We start from the raw sequence: 23,566 nt of genomic DNA, 5'->3' as shown, positions 1-23,566 counted from the left end.
CTGCCCTACCACATGCCCACCCCCAACCTGCCCCCGTCATCACCTCTCCCCCAACCATGTGCAGTAGCAGGGAAAGACTAATTTAAGACAATCCTCCAATAATTAGTTTCTAAACATGGACAATTATAATACATTTATAAAACTTTCTGTAGTTGTTACCATAGACAACTCATTAAAAAGTACCATTTGGGACTCTAACAGATGTTCACTTAAATGCACCATATGATAGGATCCCCAATCCCAACAGTTGTGCCACACGTACATGGCAGGAGGCATGATTCTGAGATCAGATCTCAGTGATGCCGTACTTGCCAGTTCATAAGCCCACGCTCTCCCTAAACCAGTAAACTGAAAGCAAGGTGGCCACAGGTCCAGGACTGGGGCCAATAATCAGTGGTCAGCCCGGCAGGGACTGCATGGGAGCTGGTTCCAGACCTCCAGTGCAGTCCCCAGCATGGGCCAACAATCAGCTGATTGTCAACCCAGTCAAAGTTGTTCTATATGTGGAACAATGTTACGGCTAGTTTGCCATTTTAAGGCATCTTAAATTGGTACATATGAGCACACTTGTTATTTATGCCACAATTAACATGGGCCTTGGTGTTATGCATAGCCAAGAATACATGCCATTAGAAAGAACCGTAATGAAGAATAAGCAAGCACAGAAGCTTCCACCACAAGCCTGTTTAACCAGGAACAGAAACAAGAGACCCACAGAATAAGGAATCTCTCTGCATGAAAGGAGCCATAAAGTTGTTTAGAGCAAGGAGAGAGGAAAGCAAGCATGGCAACAGATGTTGGGAAAAATCAAAACCAGACAAAGAGGAATTGAAATAAAAATAAAAGATTAATTTGATTTTTTTTTAAACAGTGAATTCTGCATTGTACATATTCAGAGTCCAAAAGGTAGAATCACAGATGGGAATGCAACTGTACAAAGCTCTCTTCTAGTGGCCATTAAATGGGCTTTAAAACCATCACTGAAGTAATGCTAAAAAGTTTAATGCTTCATTACAAGCAGATATAAAATAATATATTTAGGTATTTACACATATGCCCAACTGTGCAGTAACCTCTGGCATTTACACTTTCCTGCAAGATCTACCAAGTTCTACTATTGTTGCAAACATTTTCTTAGAAATATGCTGTAACACCATACAAGTCAGCACATTTTAACTAAAGGAATTAAGCTAATTCTTACCTTAGTGTCTCCAAAGAAGACTTTGTATTCCTTCAGTAACTTCTGATTTTTAAACAAATCTATGATACAACAACTGTAGTTAAATATAGCACTTACATTTGAAAACCTGAAAAATCATTTCCATGGTTACTTCTCATAGACAACTCAGATAAATTTGCTATGATATATCAACATATTTATATTAAACAGTGAAGTCTTGTCAAGCTAACACGTATTAATAGGGATCTTTCTTTTCTTAATGGAGTCCAGGAACAAGGTAAAAATGGCACTGACATTGAAAATGTACCTATCTACTTAATCAAACACTGGCAAATGTCTTATTTTACTCATTGCATAAATTACAAAGCTTGACAAATAATTTTAAGTCTCAGGAAGGAGATTCTGTGCTTAAGAGGTACAGTACTAAATTCACAGTTCAACAGAAAAAGGGGCTTTCAACCACCTTTATACACACACACACACACACACCAGATTCTGGGCTTTTTCATAGTACTTATAATAATAGACAATACATCTGCCTGTCCCAGCACTGACCAGAAACCTCTAGAGATCTGTGCATTATGCCCGTGCCTCAGAAGAACCCTCTTGCATTCCTGACATGACCCATATACCAGGGCTTGAGATTGGAAATGTATTATAGTTTCCTAGGTTCCCAAGTTACCATTCCAAGAAAATTTTTTGATCAGTGAATCTAGAGCTTTTAAAGCTGTTTTGCTGTGCTCACTTCTTTTCACCTGGCACAGGGGAGAGGAGCTTGCATCAGATTCTCTCTCTCTCTTTCTTCAGCGCTCAACAACAAAACCCTTTTCTCTCTTCCATTCCCATATGAATGTGTAACAAATGAGAAACTCATACTGCTCTATGAGATCAAAACTCCTAAAGTCCTATACAGTGTTGTACAAATGTAGACTGCTCAAGATGGTCCCTGCCCCCAAAACCTTGAAACTGAGGATGAAAAAAAGAGGGAATGCAAGCAAGCATGAGAAGTTCAGGCTACATGAAAAGCAGTCACCATTTCGAATACAAAGAGTTTCAACCCCGTCAATTTGTATTAACCCAGCAACATCCTAGCACCATTTTTTTAAGGAAATCTGCTTTGCTTCAGATTAAAATCTAGAAACTTTTTGTCAACAGTTAGGCTTTTCAGGCTACAAGTCTGAAATCACCTGCCCAAATCTTTCAACATTTTCAATCCTTGGAACCTGTACATAAAGTATAGGGATAAATTACTTTGTCTCTCTTTGGAATTACACACAGCTAAACTATACAAGTACAGAAATACCTAAAGGATCAGGCCCTTTTATGCTTTCAGCTTAATTCAGTACTAAAATTACTTCCAAGAACTACAACAGACCTCTAATTTTAAGTTGCACAACTGAAAAAGTTAAATTAGCTGGCCAGTCCTTCCAGAGACTTGTTTCAAAGTCGAAACAGCAAAATCAAAATGAAACAGATATTGCCGAAACAGCCTCAAAACAAAACGAGGCAAGTCAAAACATTTTGCCGTTTCAACGCTGTTTCGAAGTTTCACCCATAGGGTATAATGGGGAAGGTTGAAACAGTCTATAACTTTGTCATTTGTGGCCTGATTTGAATGAAACTTGCAGAAATGGCAGCCCCTTCTAAGGGCATGATGCCTGCCAAGTTTCAAGGAGATAGGTGCACGGAGTTCAGGGAAACTTCAAGACTTTGGGGTGCAAGCAAAATTCCCTTGTATGTGTAATTCCCTTGTACAATTCCCTTGTAAGCCACAGTGGGATCAAAACTGCAGGCATGCTAGCCCCTGGTGAGGCGACAAAGCCTGCCAAGTTTCAAGGAGATAGGTGCAGGGGTTTGGGGAAAAACTGTACCTCAAGCTGAGGACAGGCAAAACTCGTGACATGGGTGACACTGTGTGTGTTAAGGCACAGCAGGGTGAAAGCTGCAGGTATGCTAGTCCCTGCTGAGGCCATGAAGCCTGCCAGCTGTTAAGGAGATAGGTGCAGGGAGGTTCTGGGGCCCTGCACCCATAGCTGCTGACAGGCAAGACTCATGACATGGGTGCTTGTGCAACTGACTGTGTCTGTCTTGGGGCAGAGGGGGGTGAAAACTGCAGGCCTGCTAGGCCGTGCTGTGGCCACGATGTTGGCTACAAAGGACCAACTTGCAGGATCATCATAAAATTCTAGTTTATTAGATGGATGCAAAAAGTCAGATCATAAACCTTGGGGCTGATCCCCTCAAACGTGCATCCACACACATGTGCGCGCACACTAGCTAGCTACCTATGAATACTAAGCACTGGTGCCAACATTGTTATATGGTACAACTTACTTTTAAGCAAAGTACATTAGTTACAAAGTTAAAAAGCATAAAATATAAAAAGGGTAAAATGCCATGGCACATACAACAAATAGACTAAATACAATGAGGGGGAGACAGTGATGCAGAATACTATTTTACACCCATAAAAGCACCTACAAAATATATTTATTACAAGCACACCTTAACTTTGTAACAAATGTACTTTGTTTAAAAGTTGTACCACATAACATTGTTAGCACCAGTGCTTAGTATTCATAGCTAGCTAGATAGCGCGCACGCACACACACGTGTGAATGCACATTTGAGGGGGATCAGCCCCAAGGTTTATGATCTGACTTTTGCATCCGTCTAATAAACTAGAATTTTATGATGATCCTGCGAGTTGGTCCTTTGTAGCCAACATCGTGGCCGCAGCACGGCCTAGCAGGCCTGCAGTTCTCACCCCCCTCTGCCCCAAGACAGATACACTCATTTGCACAAGCACCCATGTCATGAGTTTTGCCTGTCAGCAGCTAGAGGTGCAAAGTCCCAGAACATCCCTGCACCTATCTCCGTGACAGCTTGCAGGTTTCGTGGCCTCAGCAGGGGCTCGCATCCCTGCAGCACCTTAACACATACAGTGTCACCCATGTCACGAGTTTTGCTTGTGCACAGCTTGAGGTAAAATTTCCCCCAAACCCCTGTACCTATCTGCTTGTAACTTGGCAGGCTTCACGCCCTCAGAAGGGGCTACCATTCCTGCAAGTTTCATCCACATCAAGCCAGAAATGACAAGGTTATAGCCTGTTTTGTCCTTCCCCATTATATCCTATGGGCGAAACGTCAAAACGGCAAAACTGTTTTAACAGAACGGAACAGCTGTTTCGAATCAAAACAAAATTCGAAACGGAACACTGTTCCGTCAAAACGTCGAAACACTGGTCAAAACGGAACACTGCCGTTTCATACAGCCCTACAAATCAGTTCTCCTTCCTTCGGCACACTGCTCAACAAATGACCTAATATATATGATATGGCAGTTTATGACATATATCATTAATAATATAAATCTAAACAATAATAATTTATATCTTGCCCTTTCCAGGTTGCCCCAGAAAAGTGAGAGGGGCTTATTCATTTAAAACAATTAAAAGAAACGTGCATCACCTCCAAATTATAGAAACAATGTGATAAATTGTATGTTGCAAGTGGAAATTTTTTTTCTGTACACCGAGTCTTCGCACTATTTCTTGACCTTTTTCTAGGTTCTGACTTATACAATAAACCTTTATATGCTAAAAGTTAATAATCAAAATAACCAGATAACATGTAGCCAAACAAGTGCTACAACACAAAACAGATAAAGCAAGGATTTAACACTGGGTTCGGTTGTTAGAATTTGTGAAAATTCCCCACACAGGAGGCAAATCATTCTTCAAAACCAATTAAGATGTTTATCTTCTATCCACAAAAAAGCAAGAAAGTTTCCATTAAGAATAACCTGAACATTGTATGTATCTAATGCAGTCAGTATGCATTTTATTCTGAGAAGAATGTGTAGTATTTCTTATGCTAGCACTCTGGAGTGAGATCTCTACCTCAAAACAAATATGTCTGTTAACACATCACCCTCACATCAATGCACATCTTCCTAAAAAAATTATAAAACTGGAGTTCAGTAATCCATAAAGCATTTGTAGATACCTGAAAATTGCACTTACTTTCTCTGTATTCTATCTCTGCTTCTTTACGTCGTTTTCTCTCTCTAGCAAGAGCTTCTGGGCTACCCCAAACGTCTAGGGACCTGCACAAAATACAAGTGAATAATTTGGTAATTCTTTTGATTTACACAAATTAATCTTCATGTAACAATATATGGGGAAGTTCTCTAAACAGTTTTTGATTACACAAGCCTTGTCTAACAGGGAAGCATAATGGCTGACCAACATTTGCTCCAAGAGGAAACTCCAAAAGTTAATCTCATGGATAAAAACCTTTCAGACAAAGAAACATTAGATCTCTTTTTAAAAACGTACAATGTAGCCTTCAATTCTGTACATGACTCCTAGCTACAACAACAGGGGTGACAAAATGGTTTAGCAATACAGAACAGGAAAAAAATACTACCGTCCCTTTCATAAGAAGGGTTATCAAAAATTATATAGTATTTATTATCCTCTTAAATAATCCAAATTAAATAAACCAAATTATTCCATTAAAAAAACCCCCCAGAGATTCTTACTTTGCCTCTACATCTGATCGTAAAAACACGGTGAAAGCTTCAGTGTCATCATGGGGACTTCGTCGTCTAATTTTTCTCAGCTGTTCCAGATCACTAAGGAAAAATGGGCATAGATTACCGCTAGTAAAAGTCAAGTCCCTATTATACATAAGACACATAATGTAAAAGTTCAAATATATTTATTCTTACTTAAAAATAGGATACATTCTGTAACCAAAATGGTATACAATAAAAGTTGTTAACCGGCATCTTACAAGCTGGCATGCTCTGTTAACTGGCATGCCGGCTTGTAAGATAAAGTGAAACCGGAAGCATCCACCACGGCACTTCCAGTTTCTCTGAGCCCCCATGGCCTGGGGCAAAGCAGTCTGCGCTGCCAAGCCGCCACGGTCTGGGAGCATGACAGGCTGTGCGAGGCCCGCCTCCCTGTCCCATGGGGCCCACAGAGCCCGCAAGAGGGACGGTGATGCAGCGAGAGGGGTGATGGGAGAAGCGGCGGCCGAGGCCGCTCAATTAACCGGCATATTTTGTTATCCGGCATCCCCCATTCCCAGGGGATGCCGGATAACAGAGCTTTCACTGTACTACCTTTTTCTTCAGTTTTGTAAGTTTAAAGAAGTGGACATAAAACTTAAATTTAGGGGTTTTGTGAGTTTTTTACTTAAAAGTTCAATAGCAATGAAAACTATAACAAGCAATATTTAAAGTTGCTTTTGATGGTCATGTGACTTGCATTTGTATGCAAGTCACTCTTCAGACAATAAATTAAAAAACATTCCCTCTTAATCCTCTTTGGTGGCTACCTATTTGGAAATTAAAGTTCACCTAACACTAGAAAAAGCTAAAGAGATTAGCCCCAATACCCAGGTGACATACCCATTTTTTCAATAATAATACCTCTCAGGCTGCATTAATCCTGTTGCTGTGGTGTTTAGCTACCAATGTTTTACTTTAACAGATGCGATTGGTGCAGCCCCACAGGAGACAAATGATGGGGTACAGTTATGCTTGCTCCAAACTGAAGGCAATATAGCTGCATTTGCATAGTGCTTCTTAGAATGGATTTGTCTGTGCACCGTGCTGCAATAATGCAATGAACTGCTTTCAGTTTGGGAGCTAGTGTGTGAAGTGGGCACGTCCTGTCTTAACACGGTGCTTGCTCTGACCCATCTTCCTGCTTACAGACTAATTTGGATGTTTGGGGTAAACCCTAGCTGGAGGTGTTGGGTAAAATCACACACACACACACACACACCTTTGTACACTTTACAAAGAGTAAAGTGATTTTACACACACACTCTCTCTCTAGGAAAGAGAAAATATCAACCTAATCAAATCAGTCACCATGGTATAATTAACTTGAAACTTAGCCACCTTTCAGAAGATATGCCAACCTGGACTACAATGTCATACATCCATTATAACAGTGTTATGCCATTCATATGCACCAGATATCATTTTTGAAAAACATCTTCACAAACCAAAAAATATCTAAACAGCTATAATTTCAACTCAAACTACTGTACCTGGATTTAAGACAAAATTCATTTATCGCTCTCACTCCAGTGATGAAATTATTCTGTGTATATTTTGGTCCATACTCTCTCTTTTTAAGGACTGCTTTAACTTTAAAAACAGAAAAAGAAAAAAAAAACAAGAGAAAGAGGGATAGTATTATTAAGTGCAACTGAAAGTCATTTATGGAAACCGAAAGACCTTAAGGGCAATTTGATCCAATCTGAAAGATGAGGTCCCCCACCATCAACTGAAAGGAAACTTACAAATTGTTGTTCCTGCCACTAATTTTGAGGTGGAGAAACAGAATGACAGAATTCATGGAAAATGGTATGCTGTCATGCACAGCAAACAAGGAAAATTATAAATTCGCTCAAACTGGAAATAAATATTCCTTAAGAACAGAAAGTAATTAATTTTGTCCCTAAATACAATAAAATATTTCTCACAACAAACATATTAAAAATCTATGGTCTAGCAGGTCACTGAAGGCTTGGGACATTAGAAAAATAAATGTTAATTTCAGTACATGCTGTACTTACTCATATATAAAACTAGGTTCCCCACCCAATCAATATGGGGGAGAGGGCAAGGAGGAAGCCCCTCCATCTTATATTTTCATACAAGGAAGCCACACTAAATATATCATCTATCATTAAGCTGCTGCCAAAAGCAGCACATACTCAGCAATGAAAACCAACTATGAAGTTAATTAAAATTCAGCCAACACTGAGCATGACTATAAAACACATGGCTGATATAGGACAAACATACCAATGGGAACTAACAAGTTGGGAACCACTATACTAACCCATCCCTTTTTAGACTGCAGACCAGAAGTGACCACAGACAAACATACTGAAGACCAGAAGTGACCAGCATATTGCAAGCCAGCAGCCAACCCTTTCTTATACAAGGTATAAAAACAAAACAAAACAAACAAACAAACAAAAAGAGGAGTTGGCTGCCAATTCACATATGCCAGTCACTTCTGGACTTCCCGTCTGGCAGCCAACCCTCCTGCGGACCGGCTGCCAACCCTTCATGGCCTACTACCCGGCTGCAGCCCAGGGGTTGTGGACCTCTGGGTTAGTATAACCCCCTGAATAAGATTTATGATAGCACCCATCGCATGCAGTTCTCCTCAGCACCGACTCTTTTTCAAGTCATGGTAAGCCACTACACTGAATATATTTCAACTTCTCCTTCACTGTCACAGCTGAGCTGAACATTCCTTGTTTTCAACCAGCCTTAAATGGCTGGCAAACATTACTGAACAGGACCCTATACAGCTTACCCAGAATCCCCCTCTCATCCCCCTCAGCTACTGCATATGATTAGTGTGGCCCCACCCTCCATGAGATGGAGCAAGACCAGACTCATCTGCATATAAATCTTTGGAGTACCCCAGGACTCATGACAAGAACACCCAATACCAGTCATAAGTGGGGGGGCTAACTGGCACATGGGTCGGAGGGGGGTGTGGATCTAGACCAAGCACACACACTGAACAGTGCTGAGTTGTGGGGCTGAAATGCTATTAACTCTTCTGTGGCCTAGCCCAATGAACTATATGGAAATCACTGAGCCTTTTGGCTTTGGACTAATGCCATGCATAGTTTGTACTATATACCAGTAGGTACAGAAGTGCTGCTTAAAAGTGTGTTATGGAGTACCTGTACTAAAACTTGCAACAGGTTTAAAAAAGGTAAATTGCATCTGTTCTGGATAAACTAAGTCTATGGGTACCTGTAGTAACTTCCTATATGCAAGTTTCTACAAGTATGTTTATGTTTAGGTTAGTCTTTTCAAATTTGTTCTTCACTTTCATGCGCTCAGGGAGAGCAGAACCTGAAAGTAAGGAAAAAAGGAAGAGGCTGCAAGGGAAAGAAGCTGGGGTGGAGGGGATGGGCTGAGGGCAAGAGGGTGACCTGATCCCTCATATTTAATTTCCTTCCTGTAGCAGTGGGAAGGGAACAAATTCATGGCAAACCTCCAATAATTAGATTCTATACCTGGAAAAAATAACAAATTTATAGGTTGTCCATATACAGAATCTACTTATTATACGGTCATTTTATAATCTGGGTCATTTGATATTCAAGTAAATACAGTAATTCCTCATTTAACATTGTTACAGAACAGACCTTTTTCATCTTTTTGAAAATAATCCAGAATAAAAACAAGCTGTATTTTTGTGCTTTACCTACTATTTTCCAAAAGTTCTCTCTCCAAGTTGTATTTTGCTATTCAGATATGTAACACTTAAAATATATTCATGTAGATGATAACAAGATGACACTAACCAGTTGTACATATTTTAAATGCAAATTCACCCTTTTTTGATTTATGCCATTGCTGACTGTTCTTTGGTACACAAAAACTTCTTTAGACTTAACTCATGAATAAATATAAAACTATTTGTGCCAAAAGATATTAGACACATAACCATGAGATACCCATTACAATTACTGAAAAGCATTAGGGCACAAGGTAGCACCGGCCTGTGCCTTAGAGACTAATCAGTTTAGAGAGGCATGAGTTTCCACAGGTAGCAACCTTCTTCATCAGATGTTACAAATGAAACTTAAGTGTTAAAGAAAAACACTTCTCTGAAAACATACAAATAAGACTTCCAGTCCAGAAGAAACTATTGTAACATAACCTGGCCTCATGCCTAACAGGACCTCACCCATTAATATCTGCAACTAGATAACTTTCTAGAGATTTCAAATTACTAAGAATTGGCTACATTTCATAGTAAAATGTTCAAAAGATTAATTACACTAACTGTTAGAGATCCATCTTTTTTCTGCTCCAAAATTCTGAAATTTTCAAAGCAAATAAAAAGTGGCTGATACTGAGCAACTCATAGGCAAAACAGATTTCAGCACAGATTTACAAAAATAATCTGGCACATTTCTAGTATTCACTGTAGATTAAAAAAGAAATGGTGTTATTAAGTACTTCAAAAGCATTTTAGAATACATGAGGCATCACTCTTCAAACCCACAATGCATTCTGGTGTGAAAGTGACAAGGCAACAGCTCTAGTAGAAGAGAACCTCCTTGCTGAGTGGGTGGATAGCAAATGAATGTGGACATCTCTCTGTCAGCTAGGTTGTAGCTCCTGTGTTCTATTTTTTTTTTGTTTTGTTTTTAAACAAGCCCTTAACTTGTTTACTAACCTTGACATCTTGAAAAAATAAATTCTAGTTTATGCTTGTCTCAAAAAGAATGCAGTTAATAGCAGCAAAAGGGTAACATGTTGACACAACCGTTCCAAAAAGTATCAGAGTATCAAAAACATATTTGAGTATCTTCACAAAGAATTGCAAAACAAAAACTGGTAGTACTGAGGTGATGTAGCCAAGACAGTCCAGGAAAAGTGTGAAAAGCAAAGATTTTTGTGGGTGGTATCTTATTGGACCAACTGGGCATGTCTACATGTAACGCTATTGTGTTATATTGCCATAGTATAGCACTTGCAGGCAAAAACCATGACGCTGCAGCTATGTCACTATAGCGATGTGCTCCCTCAGTATAGCACATTATATGGTGACAGCAGCTAAATCTAACTGTGCACACGGCACAGTGCAGGCTGTTACTGCGCTGTCATTTAGCATTTGCAAAAAGAAGTACTAAACGATGGCACAGTAACAACGGCATTGTAGGGGCGTGTGTAGATGCGCCCACAGTACAGTTGGTAGGGACATGGAACCCAAAAGCTTGTTTAAGTAGCCAAACCTGAAGAAGGTACCTGAAAGTTGGTCTATGAAACAAAACAGACTTCAAAAAAAGGCACTTTTAATTTGGTCTTGTCATTACACCACACTTGAAAAACTTCAAACACTTAAATAAAACTATCTAAGATTATGTGGACTTTAAGGTTAAGACTACCCCCTTAACAGCACAGATTAACAAGTGCATTGTTACTCAGGCCATGGGCAAGCATCCATTTCTACCGCTGCAAATTTCTGGGACAATTTGCTGTGATGTTTTCTGGGAGACATGCAGTGGTAGAAATCTTCCTCGAGACAGGGGGAAAAAAATCTAACTGCTGGGAACCCCCTCATCCCATGCTCCCCTCCCCAAACCAAAGTCACCTGGGGGAGCTGCAGCTGGACTCCTCCCAATTACAAGAGGAGTCCAGGTGCAGGGACACACAAGAGGAGTCAGGAACTGAGAGGAGAGCAGAGGAGGCAGCTGGGCACACATGCGGCCCCGCACACACGTGTGCCCCCTTACCTTACCGGAGGCGGATGCAGACGCAACAGTGGAGGCAGCAATGGGGGTGGCAGCAGCTGATCTCTATAAGGTAAGTGGGGCAGAAGGAGCCGGAGCAGCTGAGCCAAATCCAGAGCGGAAGCCCCCCAGACCCCTTTTAGTTGAGCCGGTAGGGAGCCACGCACGAACAGAGCACACAAACAGGCATGCTCTGTAAGGGTGCAGCGGCGTTTGCGCAGGTGGGCAAGCAGGAGGGGCCAGGAGGAGGAAGTCTTTGGCAAGGGTAAGGCAAAAATAAAATAAAATTTTAAAAATGGTGTGGACATGGAGTGCAGCTAGGGCCCCTGCCAAGGGGGCGCCACCCACCCGGGGCTTCTCTGAGGCCTCCACCCAGACCGAGCCCACAGGGGGGCTGGTGTCACCCTGCCCCCTGGCCTGAGGGGGATGCCCGGTGGGGCGCAGGGGATGGAAGCCCCCACACCTATCCCGCAGGTGCCCATCTTAGGGCCTTGGAGGGGTAGGTGAGGGAGCTCCAGGAGGAGGTTAGCAGGCTGAGGGGGATCGGAGAAGCAGAGGATGAAATTGATGGGTATTTCCTTTCCCTGCAGGGCCAAGCACCAAAGGAAGAAGAACCCCAGGATGTGCCCTCCACAGCGGAATGGCAGACGGTTCCCTCCAGAGCCGGGGCTGCTCGCAGAGGTGCAGTACGAGTTCCCCCAGTCCAGCTGGGGAATAGGCATGAGGCCCTGGCGGCACTGGAGGAAGAGGAAGGAGAGGAGGACACCTCTGGAGAGGGAGCCAGTCTACGCGCAGAACAGGCTGAAGGAGGCAAGCTGACCCAGAAGAAGAGAAACCGGGTGCTCGTCATAGGCGACTCCATCCTGAGAGGTACAGAGGGTTCCATCTGTCGCCAGGATCCCATGTCACGTGAGGTCTACTGTCTGTCTGGAGTAAGGATTCAGAATGTGACAGAGATGATCCCAGCCATTATCCAGCCCACCGACTACTACCCCATGGTCCTAATCCATGAGGGCACTAATGATGCGGCCAGGAGCAGCCCCGATCACCTGATGAAGGACTACCAAGCCCTGGGGAGCAAGCTGAAGGAGATAGGGGCACAGGTGGTCTTCTCATCTGTCCTTCCAGAGAGCAGACATGGACAACACCATGAGTCCTGCATCAGGGAGGTCAACCTGCGGCTTCGGAAACAGCGTCTCGAGGAGGGCTTCAGCTTTTTGGACCACGATCCGTCCTTCAGGACAAGAGACATGCTTGGGTGGGATGGGCTCCACTTCTCCCCCAAAGGTAAGCATGTGCTCTTTCAGGTTGGCCAATCTCCTCTGGCGGGCTTTAAACTAGGTTCGTCAGGGGAAGCAGAAGGGGAAGTTGAGGATGGAGGGAGCCACAGAACACCGAAAAAAGAACCACCCACAAGAACAGCCCAGACAAGACAGGCAACGAGCACAAGAAATACCCAGGTAAGAGACAGGGGCCCAGATAGTCCTGGGATTAGGGGGGCAGTGCATGCACCTTCAGGAGGCCTTAAATGCCTCTACACTAATGCTCGTAGTATGGGGAACAAGCAGGAGGAACTTGCCCTCCTGCTAGCTAACACTAACCTGGACTTGGTGGGATCCAACGCATGACTTGGCAGTAAACATCAGCAGCTACAGGCTGTACAGGAGGGATAGAACAGGGAGGAAAGGTGGGGGTGTGGCACTCTACGTCAAAGAGCAATACACATCCTCAACAAACAGCACTGGGTAAGAGGAGGGGCAGACTGAGGTGCTCTGGGTCCATATACAAGGGGGTCAGGGGGAAAGGGACTTAATGGTAGGGGTTTACTACAGGCCACCCAACCAGGGGGAAGAGCTGGACCGGGAATTCTCAGGTCAGCTTGCGGAGGCAGTTAAGTCAAAGGACGTGGTCATCATGGGTGACCTAAACTATCCAGACATCTGCTGGGAAGAGCAGTCAGCCAGGTCTGACTGCTCACGTAGGTTCCTAGCCGAGTTACAGGCCCTCCATCTAACCCAGGAGGTGCACAGTCCCACCAGGAGAAATGCCTTGTTGGACCTGGTCCTGGGCGATGACCTGGTGAGTGGACTGCGGGTTCTCGACCACCTGGACAATAGCGATCATCGCCTACTGGAATTCACCATCCAGCGCAGGGTGTCAAAGGCCTGCAGCAAGACAGCAGCCCTGGACTTCAGGAGGGCAGATTTCAATGAGGTAAGGAGACTAGTCGGGGAGACACTGGGTCCTGGAGGGGAGGGGAATTGGGATTCCAAGAAGAGTGGTCGTTCCTTAAGGAGATGATCCTCCAAGCCCAAAGGAGGACAATCCCCACGCAGATCAAAGGGGGCAGCAGTGCTCAAAAGCCCCCATGGCTCACCAAAAGCATCCACGAACGTCTCAAAGCTAAAAAGGAGGCGTACACCAAATGGAAAGGAGGGGCCATCACCAAGGAGGATTATACCTCAATTACCCGAGATTGTAGAGGGGCTGTTAGGAAGGCTACGGCGGAGATGGAACTGGGACTAGCGACCTGGATCAAGGATAACAAGAAGGCCTTTTTTAAACACATAGGGGGTAAAAAGAAGGTACAGGGTAACGTAGTGTATTCTGTGGAGAATACAAGGTATTCTCTGCAGAATACACTAGGAAATCTGATGTTCACACCAGATGACAAAGCTAACCTCTTTAACAATTTCTTTGCCTCCATTTTTTGAGCAGGGACCGGGGCATCCCCCACACTGGGATCCCCGACGGACCCAGGGGAGGTGCTACCAGGCCCAGGGTCAGTGAGGACCTAGTCAGGGAACTTCTGGTGGGTATAGACATGTTCAAGTCAGCAGGTCCTGACAATCTCCACCCGAGAGTGTTGGGGAAGCTCTTTGAGAAACTTATCCAGGAGCACATCTGTGAGGGACCAGCAGGAGAGATCATTCTCAAAAGTCCCCATAGCTCACCAAAAGCATCCACAAACATGGGTTCATTTGAGGCACTTCCTGTCAGACCAACCTGGTGGCCTTCTACAACCAGGTCACAAAATCCTTGGACACTGGTGTCACGGTGGACGTAGTCTTTCTGGACTTTAGGAAGGCCTTCGACACTGTCTCTCACCCCATTCTCATTAAGAAATTAAGTGACTGTGGCATCAATGCCTACACAGTCAGATGGGTCACAAATTGGTTGGAGGGCCACACCCAGAGAGTGGTGGTGGATGAATCTTTTTTGACCTGGAGGGATGTGGGCATTGGGGTCACCCAGAACTCAGTCCTCGGACTGTTCAACATCTTCATCAGCGACTTGGATGAGGGGGTGGAAAGCACCTTGTTCAAATTCACTGATGACACTAAGATGTGGGGAGAAGTGGGCACACTGGAGGAGAGGGACAGGCTGCAACTAGATCTAGACAGGTTACACGGGTGGGAAGATGAGAACAGGATGGGTTTCAACACTGACGAGTGCAAAGTACTGCACCTGGGGAGGATAAACCAGCAACATACCTACAGGCTGGGGAACTCCCTTCTCATCAGCACAGAGGCAGAAAAGGATCTTGGTGTCATTATTGATTCCAAAATGAACATGGGCTGCCAATGTGGGGATGCGGTTAGGAAGGCTAACCGCACCTTGTCATGCATCCACAGATGCAACACGAGCAGGCTCAAGGAAGAGATCCTCCTCCTCTATGTGACACTGGTCAGGCCGCAGTTGGAGTACTGCATCCAGTTCTGGGTGCCGCACTTCAGGAGGGATGTGAACAACATCGAGAGTGTCCAGAGAAGGGCCACTCGCATGATCAGGGGCAGCAGGGCAGGCCCTTCAAGGAGAGGTTATGAGACCTGAACCTGTTCAGCCTCCACAAGAGAAGGCTGAGAGGGGATCTGGTGGCCATCTACAAACTGGCCCAGCAGGGACCAGCAGGCTATGGGAGAGTCCCTGTTACCCCGAGCACTACCAGGAATAATGAGGAATAACAGCCATAAATTGACCAAGAGTAGATTCAGGCTAGATATCAGGAGGCACTACTTCACAGCCAGGGCGGCTAGGATCTGGAACCAACTTCCAAGGGAAGCGGTGCTCACTCCTACCCTGGGGGTCTTCAGAAGGAGGCTAGATGATCACCTAGCCGGGATCATTTGACCCCAGCATTCTTTCCTGCCTATGGCAGGGGGTCGGACTTAATGATCTGCTCAGGTCCCTTCCAACCCTACCTACTATGAAACTTTCCTGACTGGGGTCCATGGGCCAAAGGGGGGCACAGGGAATCTGTTATTCAATTCCTCCTACATACAGAGAAGCCTACTGCACACATATCCATTGTAGCAACAAACACTCTTGCAAGGGAGATCTTTCAGGTGTCATAGTGCAAGCTCTCTCACAGCTGAGGTATGTTTCCTCCATAAATAACTGAATGTATGCCTGTACGCTAGCAACTTTACTGGACAAGTGTCAATTCTCCCAGCAGAAACAATGCCTGTACATAGCCCTAGTAATATGCAGAGAAATTAATATTAGGCTATGACAGTGCTCAGCAGCCTATAGTCCTATTTTGCTAGATGTTGTATATACAAAAAGATCCCACGCTCTGAAAAGATTTATAATCTAAATACTCAAAGGCTAGGTCTTTCTTCTTTTTTTTTTTTTTTAAACCCTTTTACATTTAAACACAGCTAGTCATCTGTCTAGCCATAACCCAAAAGATGTGACAGAAAGGTTTGGTGGGCTAAGTTCTAGCAGGCAGTTCTGGTGGGGAACTTTTTTTTGGAGGGGGTGGGGGAGGGGCAGTAGAGCACGCTTTGCTATAAAATAGTGCTGGTAAATGGCTTTATAAGCAAAGCACCTATAAGCTCTTTTCACCCCAGGGGCAGATGGCAGTCTCAGCCTGGCAGCAGACTGCAGAAGCTACTCTCCAATTGGTTTCCAATAACATTATTTTTACTTTTGCTGGGGACCTGTTAGGACCCATCTTGAGTACTATAATTTTGTAACAGTTTTGTTGCCAGTACAGCTATCTGTCCCAGAATGATATTCTGAAAGAGTGAGAGAGAGAAAAGCTGCCCCAAGCAGTACACAGTAGAGAAAAATGAGTAGTTTCAGGAACAACAGAAGTCAAGGAAGGAAAGAGGAAACTGCAGCATCACCGTAAAAACTGTTTGTTTGGAGCCAAGGTGTCTGCTGGGCTGGCTGGGACACTGGCACTCTGACGGGAGGAAACAATCCCCTTCCCAGGAGCTGACCTGAGGCAGGTGTTCTACAGATTGCCAGGGAAGCCAAGGACAAAGAGAAGCCAGGGTCTTGAGCCAAAGGCTTGAGAAGCCACACCAGGGCCAGCTTCAGGGGGTCCTCAGGAAAGGGAGACCAAATAAGTCTGCTTCTTGGGCAGTCCCAAGATAGAGCTTCCCCTGAAAGGGGCATGATCCATGACAGGAGGCACTGCAGGAGAGGTGAAACTTAAAAAGGATTTAAAGGAAAATATAGCAGTTCAGATTTATTAGAATTTTGCCTCTCATGAAGAACAGAGAGGAAAATGTGCATAAGTTTTAAAGGAAGAAGTTGACTTACAGAAGTAACACTTACTAGTATGTTCAAGGTGCAATGAATAATCAGCATTTTCTGGTAATAATCTTTATATAAAGATACCATGCTATAACTTTGTATACAATTGTTTTTTCACAAATGTCATGTTATTTACAGATTTATAGATTTTGTTCACAAGTTTTGAGTAGAAAAGCCTAAAACTACTATATACATTTAATAATTGAACACCAGAAGATCCGCTTTTAAAAATTAATTTCCTCCATCTTCTAAAACATGCAGATATCTTATAAAAGAAACATAACAATACAACGGTAAAGTTACAAAACAATAATGTACATCTTTACCTTTTACTTGGATTGAGTTTTGTGAGAAAGGTGTCTTTTGGCCTATGCTAGTGGAATCCCGTGCTGTAAAAAAAAAAAACAAAAAAAGAAAAATAACCCTTACTTGGGAGAACTCCATCATTGGTAGAAAGATCAACAGATAATTGCACAAAGTTTTATTAGTATCATATAAATTAAAAAATGGCAACTTTTAGTAGGTTTTGCTATATTTAGGGATATCCTCAGAAAGTGTTCTGAACTGCATAGTACAAAGGTGATCAACCCCTGGCCCACAGGGCTCCCCATGTCCAGAAATATGACACCCAGAGAACAATGGCACCACTCCCAATACCAAATTTTCAGACTTGTGGGGAGCCCCAGGCCCTCCGCACTATACCACGCACCCAATCCAAGCATACAGGGCTGGGCAGAGGCAGCATTGGGCCCCCAGGGCCCAATCCCAGCAGGCAGGGCGGGAAGGGGGCAGTGCCAGACCCCAGGGCCTAATTCTGACACATGGGGCTTGATCCAGCCCACACACCAGACCCACTCCACTCACCTGGCCCATGGGGCCAAAAGGCTGTGCACCACTGATATAATATAGCAACAACAAAAACAACTGAAAGTTACAATATGATACTCAAAGCCATTAGGAACCTAAGCTTACACTATAAGAAAATGTGAATTAATCAAAAAGTTTTTCAAATGCATTTTTACAGCTCTGGGAAAACTTCATGTTGAACTGTACACCACAGGGTATATAGAGCAGGATGAGGATAAAATCTGCTACTGTACTTTGTCAGCAGAAAAATATCATAAATGTACTAATTCACAGATGAAGTGGCATCTGAAGGACTAAGAAATACTTTAAACCAAAACAAGTATTATAAAGAACACAGTACATGTTAATACTTACATTTTTTCCTATTTAAGTCACATTTTTGTTGCAACTGAACAGGGGCATTAATTGCATTTGGAATTTGAGAACATACTTATTCCTGATCAAAATATAGGCAGACAAGGTTCCTTGGGTGAATTTGATATCTTTTATTAGACCAACCCAAATGGTTGGAGAATAGTTATTAAGCAAGCTTGTTTACTTTTCATTCCATCCAGGAAGAGCACACACCAACTGCTGCAGCTTCCTGAGCCTGACGAAGGGTTTTTGAACCCGAAAGCTTGCTTAATAACTATTCTCCAACCATTTGGGTTGGTCTAATAAAAGATATCAAATTCACCCAAGGAACCTTGTCTGCCTATATCCTTAGACCAATACGGCTACAACCTAAACCCCTGATCAAAATATACACACTCAAAATACAGTAAGATCTAGAAGGGCAAAATGGAAAGCTATGAATTTCCAGATATTAAGTCTCATTGCAAAACTATCAGCTTATAGCCATTTAAGTGAGTTTTCTAATCACAAATCAGATGTCCCATCAGACAGTTCAAACATGTCTGAATACTTATTGTACACATCACCATCTTAACTCACTATATCAGACTAAAATCCTTAGGGTTTCAATAAATAGAACAAACATTGTGTTTTCTGTTCTAGCACTGGATGTTTGCCATACATCTGCAGTCATTAGCAAAATTAAAATTAATTTAATTGAAACTCAAGTCACTTTAAAGGACTCAGAAAAACTTAAGGATTTTTCAAGTAGGTCTATATTGCTTAATGAGATGCTCCTGATTTAACACGTGATTTGAATTATTCAAAAAGTCAAAAACTCCCAAGGCTTCAGCTATACAACTGGTCTTTTAAATCAAGCAATTAGTTGTGGATATGACAGGAAGTAAGAAGTAGGTCTACTATGATCCAAATCAGAAAATTAGGGTTGGGAAGGACCTCAGGCAGCCATCTAGTCCAACCCCTTGCTCAAGGCAGGACCATCCCCCATCTAGATCATCCCAGCAAGGTTTTGTCTAGCTGGATCTTAAAAACCTCTGAGGATAGAGATCCTACCACCTCTCTAGGTAACCTGTTCCAGGGTTTTACTACCCTCCTAGTTCAAAAACTCTTCCTAATATCCAACCTAAACATCTCTTGCTGAAACTTGAGACCATTGCTCCTTGTTCTGTCATCTGCCACCACTGAGAAAAAGTCCAGCTTCATCCTCTTTCAAACCCCACTTCAGGTAGTTCAAGGCTGCTATTAAATCCCCTCTCAGTCTTCTCTAGACTAAATAACCCCAGTTCCCTCAGCCTCTCTTCACAAGTCATGCGCCCCAGCTCACTCACCATTTTTGTTGCCCTCTGCTGGACTCTCTCCAATGTGTCCACATACATATTTTTGTGCAGAGAAATAACAGTAAGAAACTCATGCACACATTCATCTCTGTTTAATTTACAATCCTAATTTCACATTTCCCAGTAAGTAAGACTAGAAAGGGTGGTGTCCATTCTCCCCCCATCCCCCGCAAAACGTATTGGTTAGGGAACTTACCCAAAAATAGAAGACCTGAATTCCAGCATGAGGTGATTTGAATACACATCTTCCACACTCCAGGGAAGTGCCCTACCACCAGTTTGTAAGTTAGATGACTGCATTTTCTACTCCTCTTGCCTGATTTGCTGCTCGATGCTCCAACTTCAGACAGAAGTAGTAGTAAAGTACTCTTACCCAGACCGTTCTAACCTGGTGGTTAGGACATTCTCCTGGGAAGCAAGACATACAGGCTCAAATCCCACCAGACTAAGAAGGGTGCACATCCAGGTCTCCAACTTCCAGGTGCTTTAATCACTAAGCTACTGCACAAAAAGGTTGGTGGCACCACCACACCCTCTTCAGAAACCCATTAGACAGCTAACCTTAGACACGAGATTAGGCATTCTGCATCACAAGTGAATGGAGATTTCTAATGGATAGCGTAAGTGAAGAGACTAAAAGCTCCTGAGAAAAGCAAAATTTCAAATACACACCAGTTTTTAGCATTTCCTGCTGGCTACCTCAGTGTGTCTCCAAGCTTTCTGAATTGCAACAAGAGAGGAGACTGCTCATGTCACAGCCTGGTCTACTGCAGTGCTTAGGTCCCTCAGGGTTAGAAAGACCTATAATCCAAGTCTCCTGCCAACAGGCTATTGGGCTATTGTTCTAACCAACAAACTAGTAGACAAGAGGCAAGCACTACCATAAGTGCCTACACATCAAGGTGGGGGTTTCAGTCTGCAAATCCCACTCTATCACAGAAACCCAACTCAGAATAACTGGGAGATGCCTAAATAAACCTGCAAAATAGGGAGTGTTTCTGAAACCTCACCTTCTCCGCACTTCTCACTGGCTGGCTGAAGTATCCCCCAAACCTCAACTCAGCACACTATGCTTTGTGAATCTTAGCAATTAGTCACCTCATTTCAAGTATCTGGAATTTAACAGTAGCCTTAAGTAAGGTTTGTGAGTTCCACCCCCAAAGCCAGACATGGAAAGTTTAAGTTTGGGAGCACTTGGCATCCAAACATTTAAGTCCCTTTTTGAATCTCTCAAAGTTTTTTTCTTCAAGCTCAAAAGTATTACTTCCACTTTGGCCAGTCACACGGAGCACAATAATCAAGAACTTATTCACCGTAAGGATAACAAAGAAAGAGAGAAGTGGTTAGAAATAAATGAAACGTTTTTGCTGTTCATCTCGTCATACTTAATACACCAAGCATTAGTAAACTTCAACAGGCGCTGAGAAATAATTCTCCACATTGATAAGAATGCACCAAGATGGCTTGGAAAAAATAAAGCAAAGATGCTTTTTAACTATTATTCAGATAAACTTTCTTGTTAAAATGTGTGTCTCAATGACATTATTTAAGGTTAAACCATAAACTCTCACAGGAAAAAAAAAACCAAACCAAAAATAACAGCACACATCAAATGTCAAGATTTATACCAGAGTATTAAATATCCTTTTAAAATATATTACTTTGCCCTGAAGGCTGGACAAGAAACACAATGCATCAACAAAAAGAATGGAGTATGAGAATGCTGCTCTAAGCATTGTATTAATTTTACTGGTAAGAAAATGGAGGCCTAAAAAGTTGCATCGCTTGCCTAAAGATGCAAGTTTATGGAAGTACATATTCCCTGCAGCTAGCCTTGGAGGAAGTATCTTACTTTACATAATTCAAGGGAAGAATAATGTTTTGTTACACAAAAACTGGAACCAGGCTAGTGAATGGTGATCTATGCTGTCCTGCCATAACATACACATGCACACAGCTTGTGAGCTGCTGATACAAGACTCAAAAATTGTAAGTGGAGGTGAGCAGGTCTGTTTAACCCAAACTCTTAACTTTAGACTTTGCACCCTAGCTTGAATTTCAAAGTTACATTTTTAAAAATGCTAGTAAATTTAAATTGTTGGTGTCTTCAGTCTGATAGGATCTTAAAGGGCAATACTATACCATCTTTTGCACTATCTTCCCTTGCAGCAGACAGTTTGATTCCAGATTTTCAAAGAAAAGGGAGTACTTTCAATTAAAAAAAAGATTGTTTCCTCTTACTTTTCACCCCAGAGTCTTGCTTATAAGCAATATTTTTCCCAAACAAGTAGTTTCTTGCACTTAAAAAAAAAAAAAAAAAAAAAAAAAAGCCCAACATATAAGTAGTAACAGTCTTGGCCAATTAAAGTTGGCAAAAGTCAAAAGTGGCTCTGGAAATTCACAAGACACTACAGAACGAGCCTACCTGCCACTAAAAAATGAAAAGCTGGACACAAGGAAGATATCAATTTGGCTAAAAAGTAAACTTTCATTTGCAGGGAAAAAAAATTGCTAGTCCTTATTGATGTGAAGACAGATCCCCATTCAGATAGCTATGCCAATGGTTCTCAAACAAAGGGTTACAATCTTTATGAATGAAGTTTCAAGTCCTATAGACTACTCCAGACAGAGTTGGCTAAGCCAATCAGAAGTTGGTCTGTGACCCATGGAACAAAGTCACAGACTATGCAGTGCCATCTCTGAAAAAAAAAAAAAAAAAAAAAAAAAAAAAAAAAAAAAGGCACCCCAGCATCTCCGCCACTGTTTGCAGCTTTTCCCAGCAGCCAGATATTTTTACTTTACCCAATGAAGTGAAAATAGTAAGACATGATTGAACTTCGCTACAACTACTGGTAACCCTTAAGGCTGATGGGATAGATCACTCCAAACTAACTTTACCTCCGTTCCATGATTTGCCATGCAAGTTGGTCTATCTATTGAAAGAACTCCTAAAACAAAGACTTGAGAAGAGGTACAAGAGTAAAAACAGAAGACACCCCTCACCATCACCAATTTTCAGGATCCAAATAATGGTATAGGAGTAGCAAAAAACAAACAAAAACACATTCATACAAGAAAAGAGGGCAGCACTGAAGTCATCATATACCTAACTGGCTTAAGACTGATAAGAAAATTCAAGCAGATGAAGGAGACAGCAGTCTGGTAAGAATCCATACAGCAAAAATTGCCTATGAATTATCCCATCACATTACATTACTTTACATTACCTGTTTAACAACTCTAAAGAGTGAAACGCTATAGTTTCATAGGTTGTAGGGTCGGAAGGGACCTGAGGAGATCATCTAGTCTGACCCCCTGCTGTGGCAGGAAAGAGAACTGGGGTCAAATGACCCCAGCCAGATGTTCGTCCAGCCTTTTTTTTTTAAAGACCCCCAGGGTAGGAGCCAGCACCACTTATTTTGGAAGTTGGTTCCAGGTCCTATCCACCCTGACAGTGAAATAGCGCTTCCTGATGTCTAGCCTGAAACTACCCTCCGCTAGCTTGTGTCCATTGTTTCGTGTAACTCCCGGGATTGCTCGGGGGAACAGGGACTCTCCCAATGCCTGCTGGTCCCCCTTGACTAGTTTGTAGGCCACTAGATCACCTCTCAGCCTTCTCTTTTGGAGGCTGAACAGGTTCAAGTCCCTCAGCCTCTCCTCGTAGGGCCTGCCCTGCTGACCCCTGATCATGCAGGTGGCCCTCCTTTGGGCCCTCTCCATACTGACCACATCCCTCCTGAAGTGCGGCGCACAGAACTGGATGCAGTACTCCAGCTGCAGCCTGACCAGTGTTGCATAGAGGGGGAGGATCACCTCCTTGGACCTGCTTGAGATGCATCTGTGGATGCACGACAAGGTATGGTTGGCCTTCCTGACCGCGTCCCCACACTGACGGCCCATGATCATTGTGGCATCAATGATGACTCCAAGATCCTTTTCTGTCTCAACACTGGCAAGAAGGGAGTTCCCCAGCCTG

General features: G+C 43.0%; 1 protein-coding gene across 1 annotated transcript in view; it reads right to left on the bottom strand.

Annotated features, from left to right (window-relative positions):
• Positions 1-23,566, bottom strand: part of SLC30A9 (solute carrier family 30 member 9) — an 82,777-nt gene that overhangs the window by 40,162 nt on the left and 19,049 nt on the right. The window contains exons 4-8 of the mRNA XM_014522863.2: positions 17,359-17,421; positions 7,253-7,352; positions 5,727-5,819; positions 5,206-5,288; positions 1,202-1,260 (exon numbers count right to left, since the gene is read on the bottom strand). Coding sequence (XP_014378349.2) covers positions 1,202-1,260; positions 5,206-5,288; positions 5,727-5,819; positions 7,253-7,352; positions 17,359-17,421 — 398 coding nt within the window. The remainder of the gene's footprint in view (positions 1-1,201; positions 1,261-5,205; positions 5,289-5,726; positions 5,820-7,252; positions 7,353-17,358; positions 17,422-23,566) is intronic.

Source organism: Alligator sinensis, unplaced genomic scaffold (assembly GCF_000455745.1).
Source record: "Alligator sinensis unplaced genomic scaffold, ASM45574v1 scaffold58_2, whole genome shotgun sequence".
NCBI lineage: Eukaryota > Metazoa > Chordata > Crocodylia > Alligatoridae > Alligator > Alligator sinensis.
The sequence above is the reverse complement of the archived record's forward strand: the minus strand, read 5'-3'. Positions and strand labels throughout refer to the sequence as shown.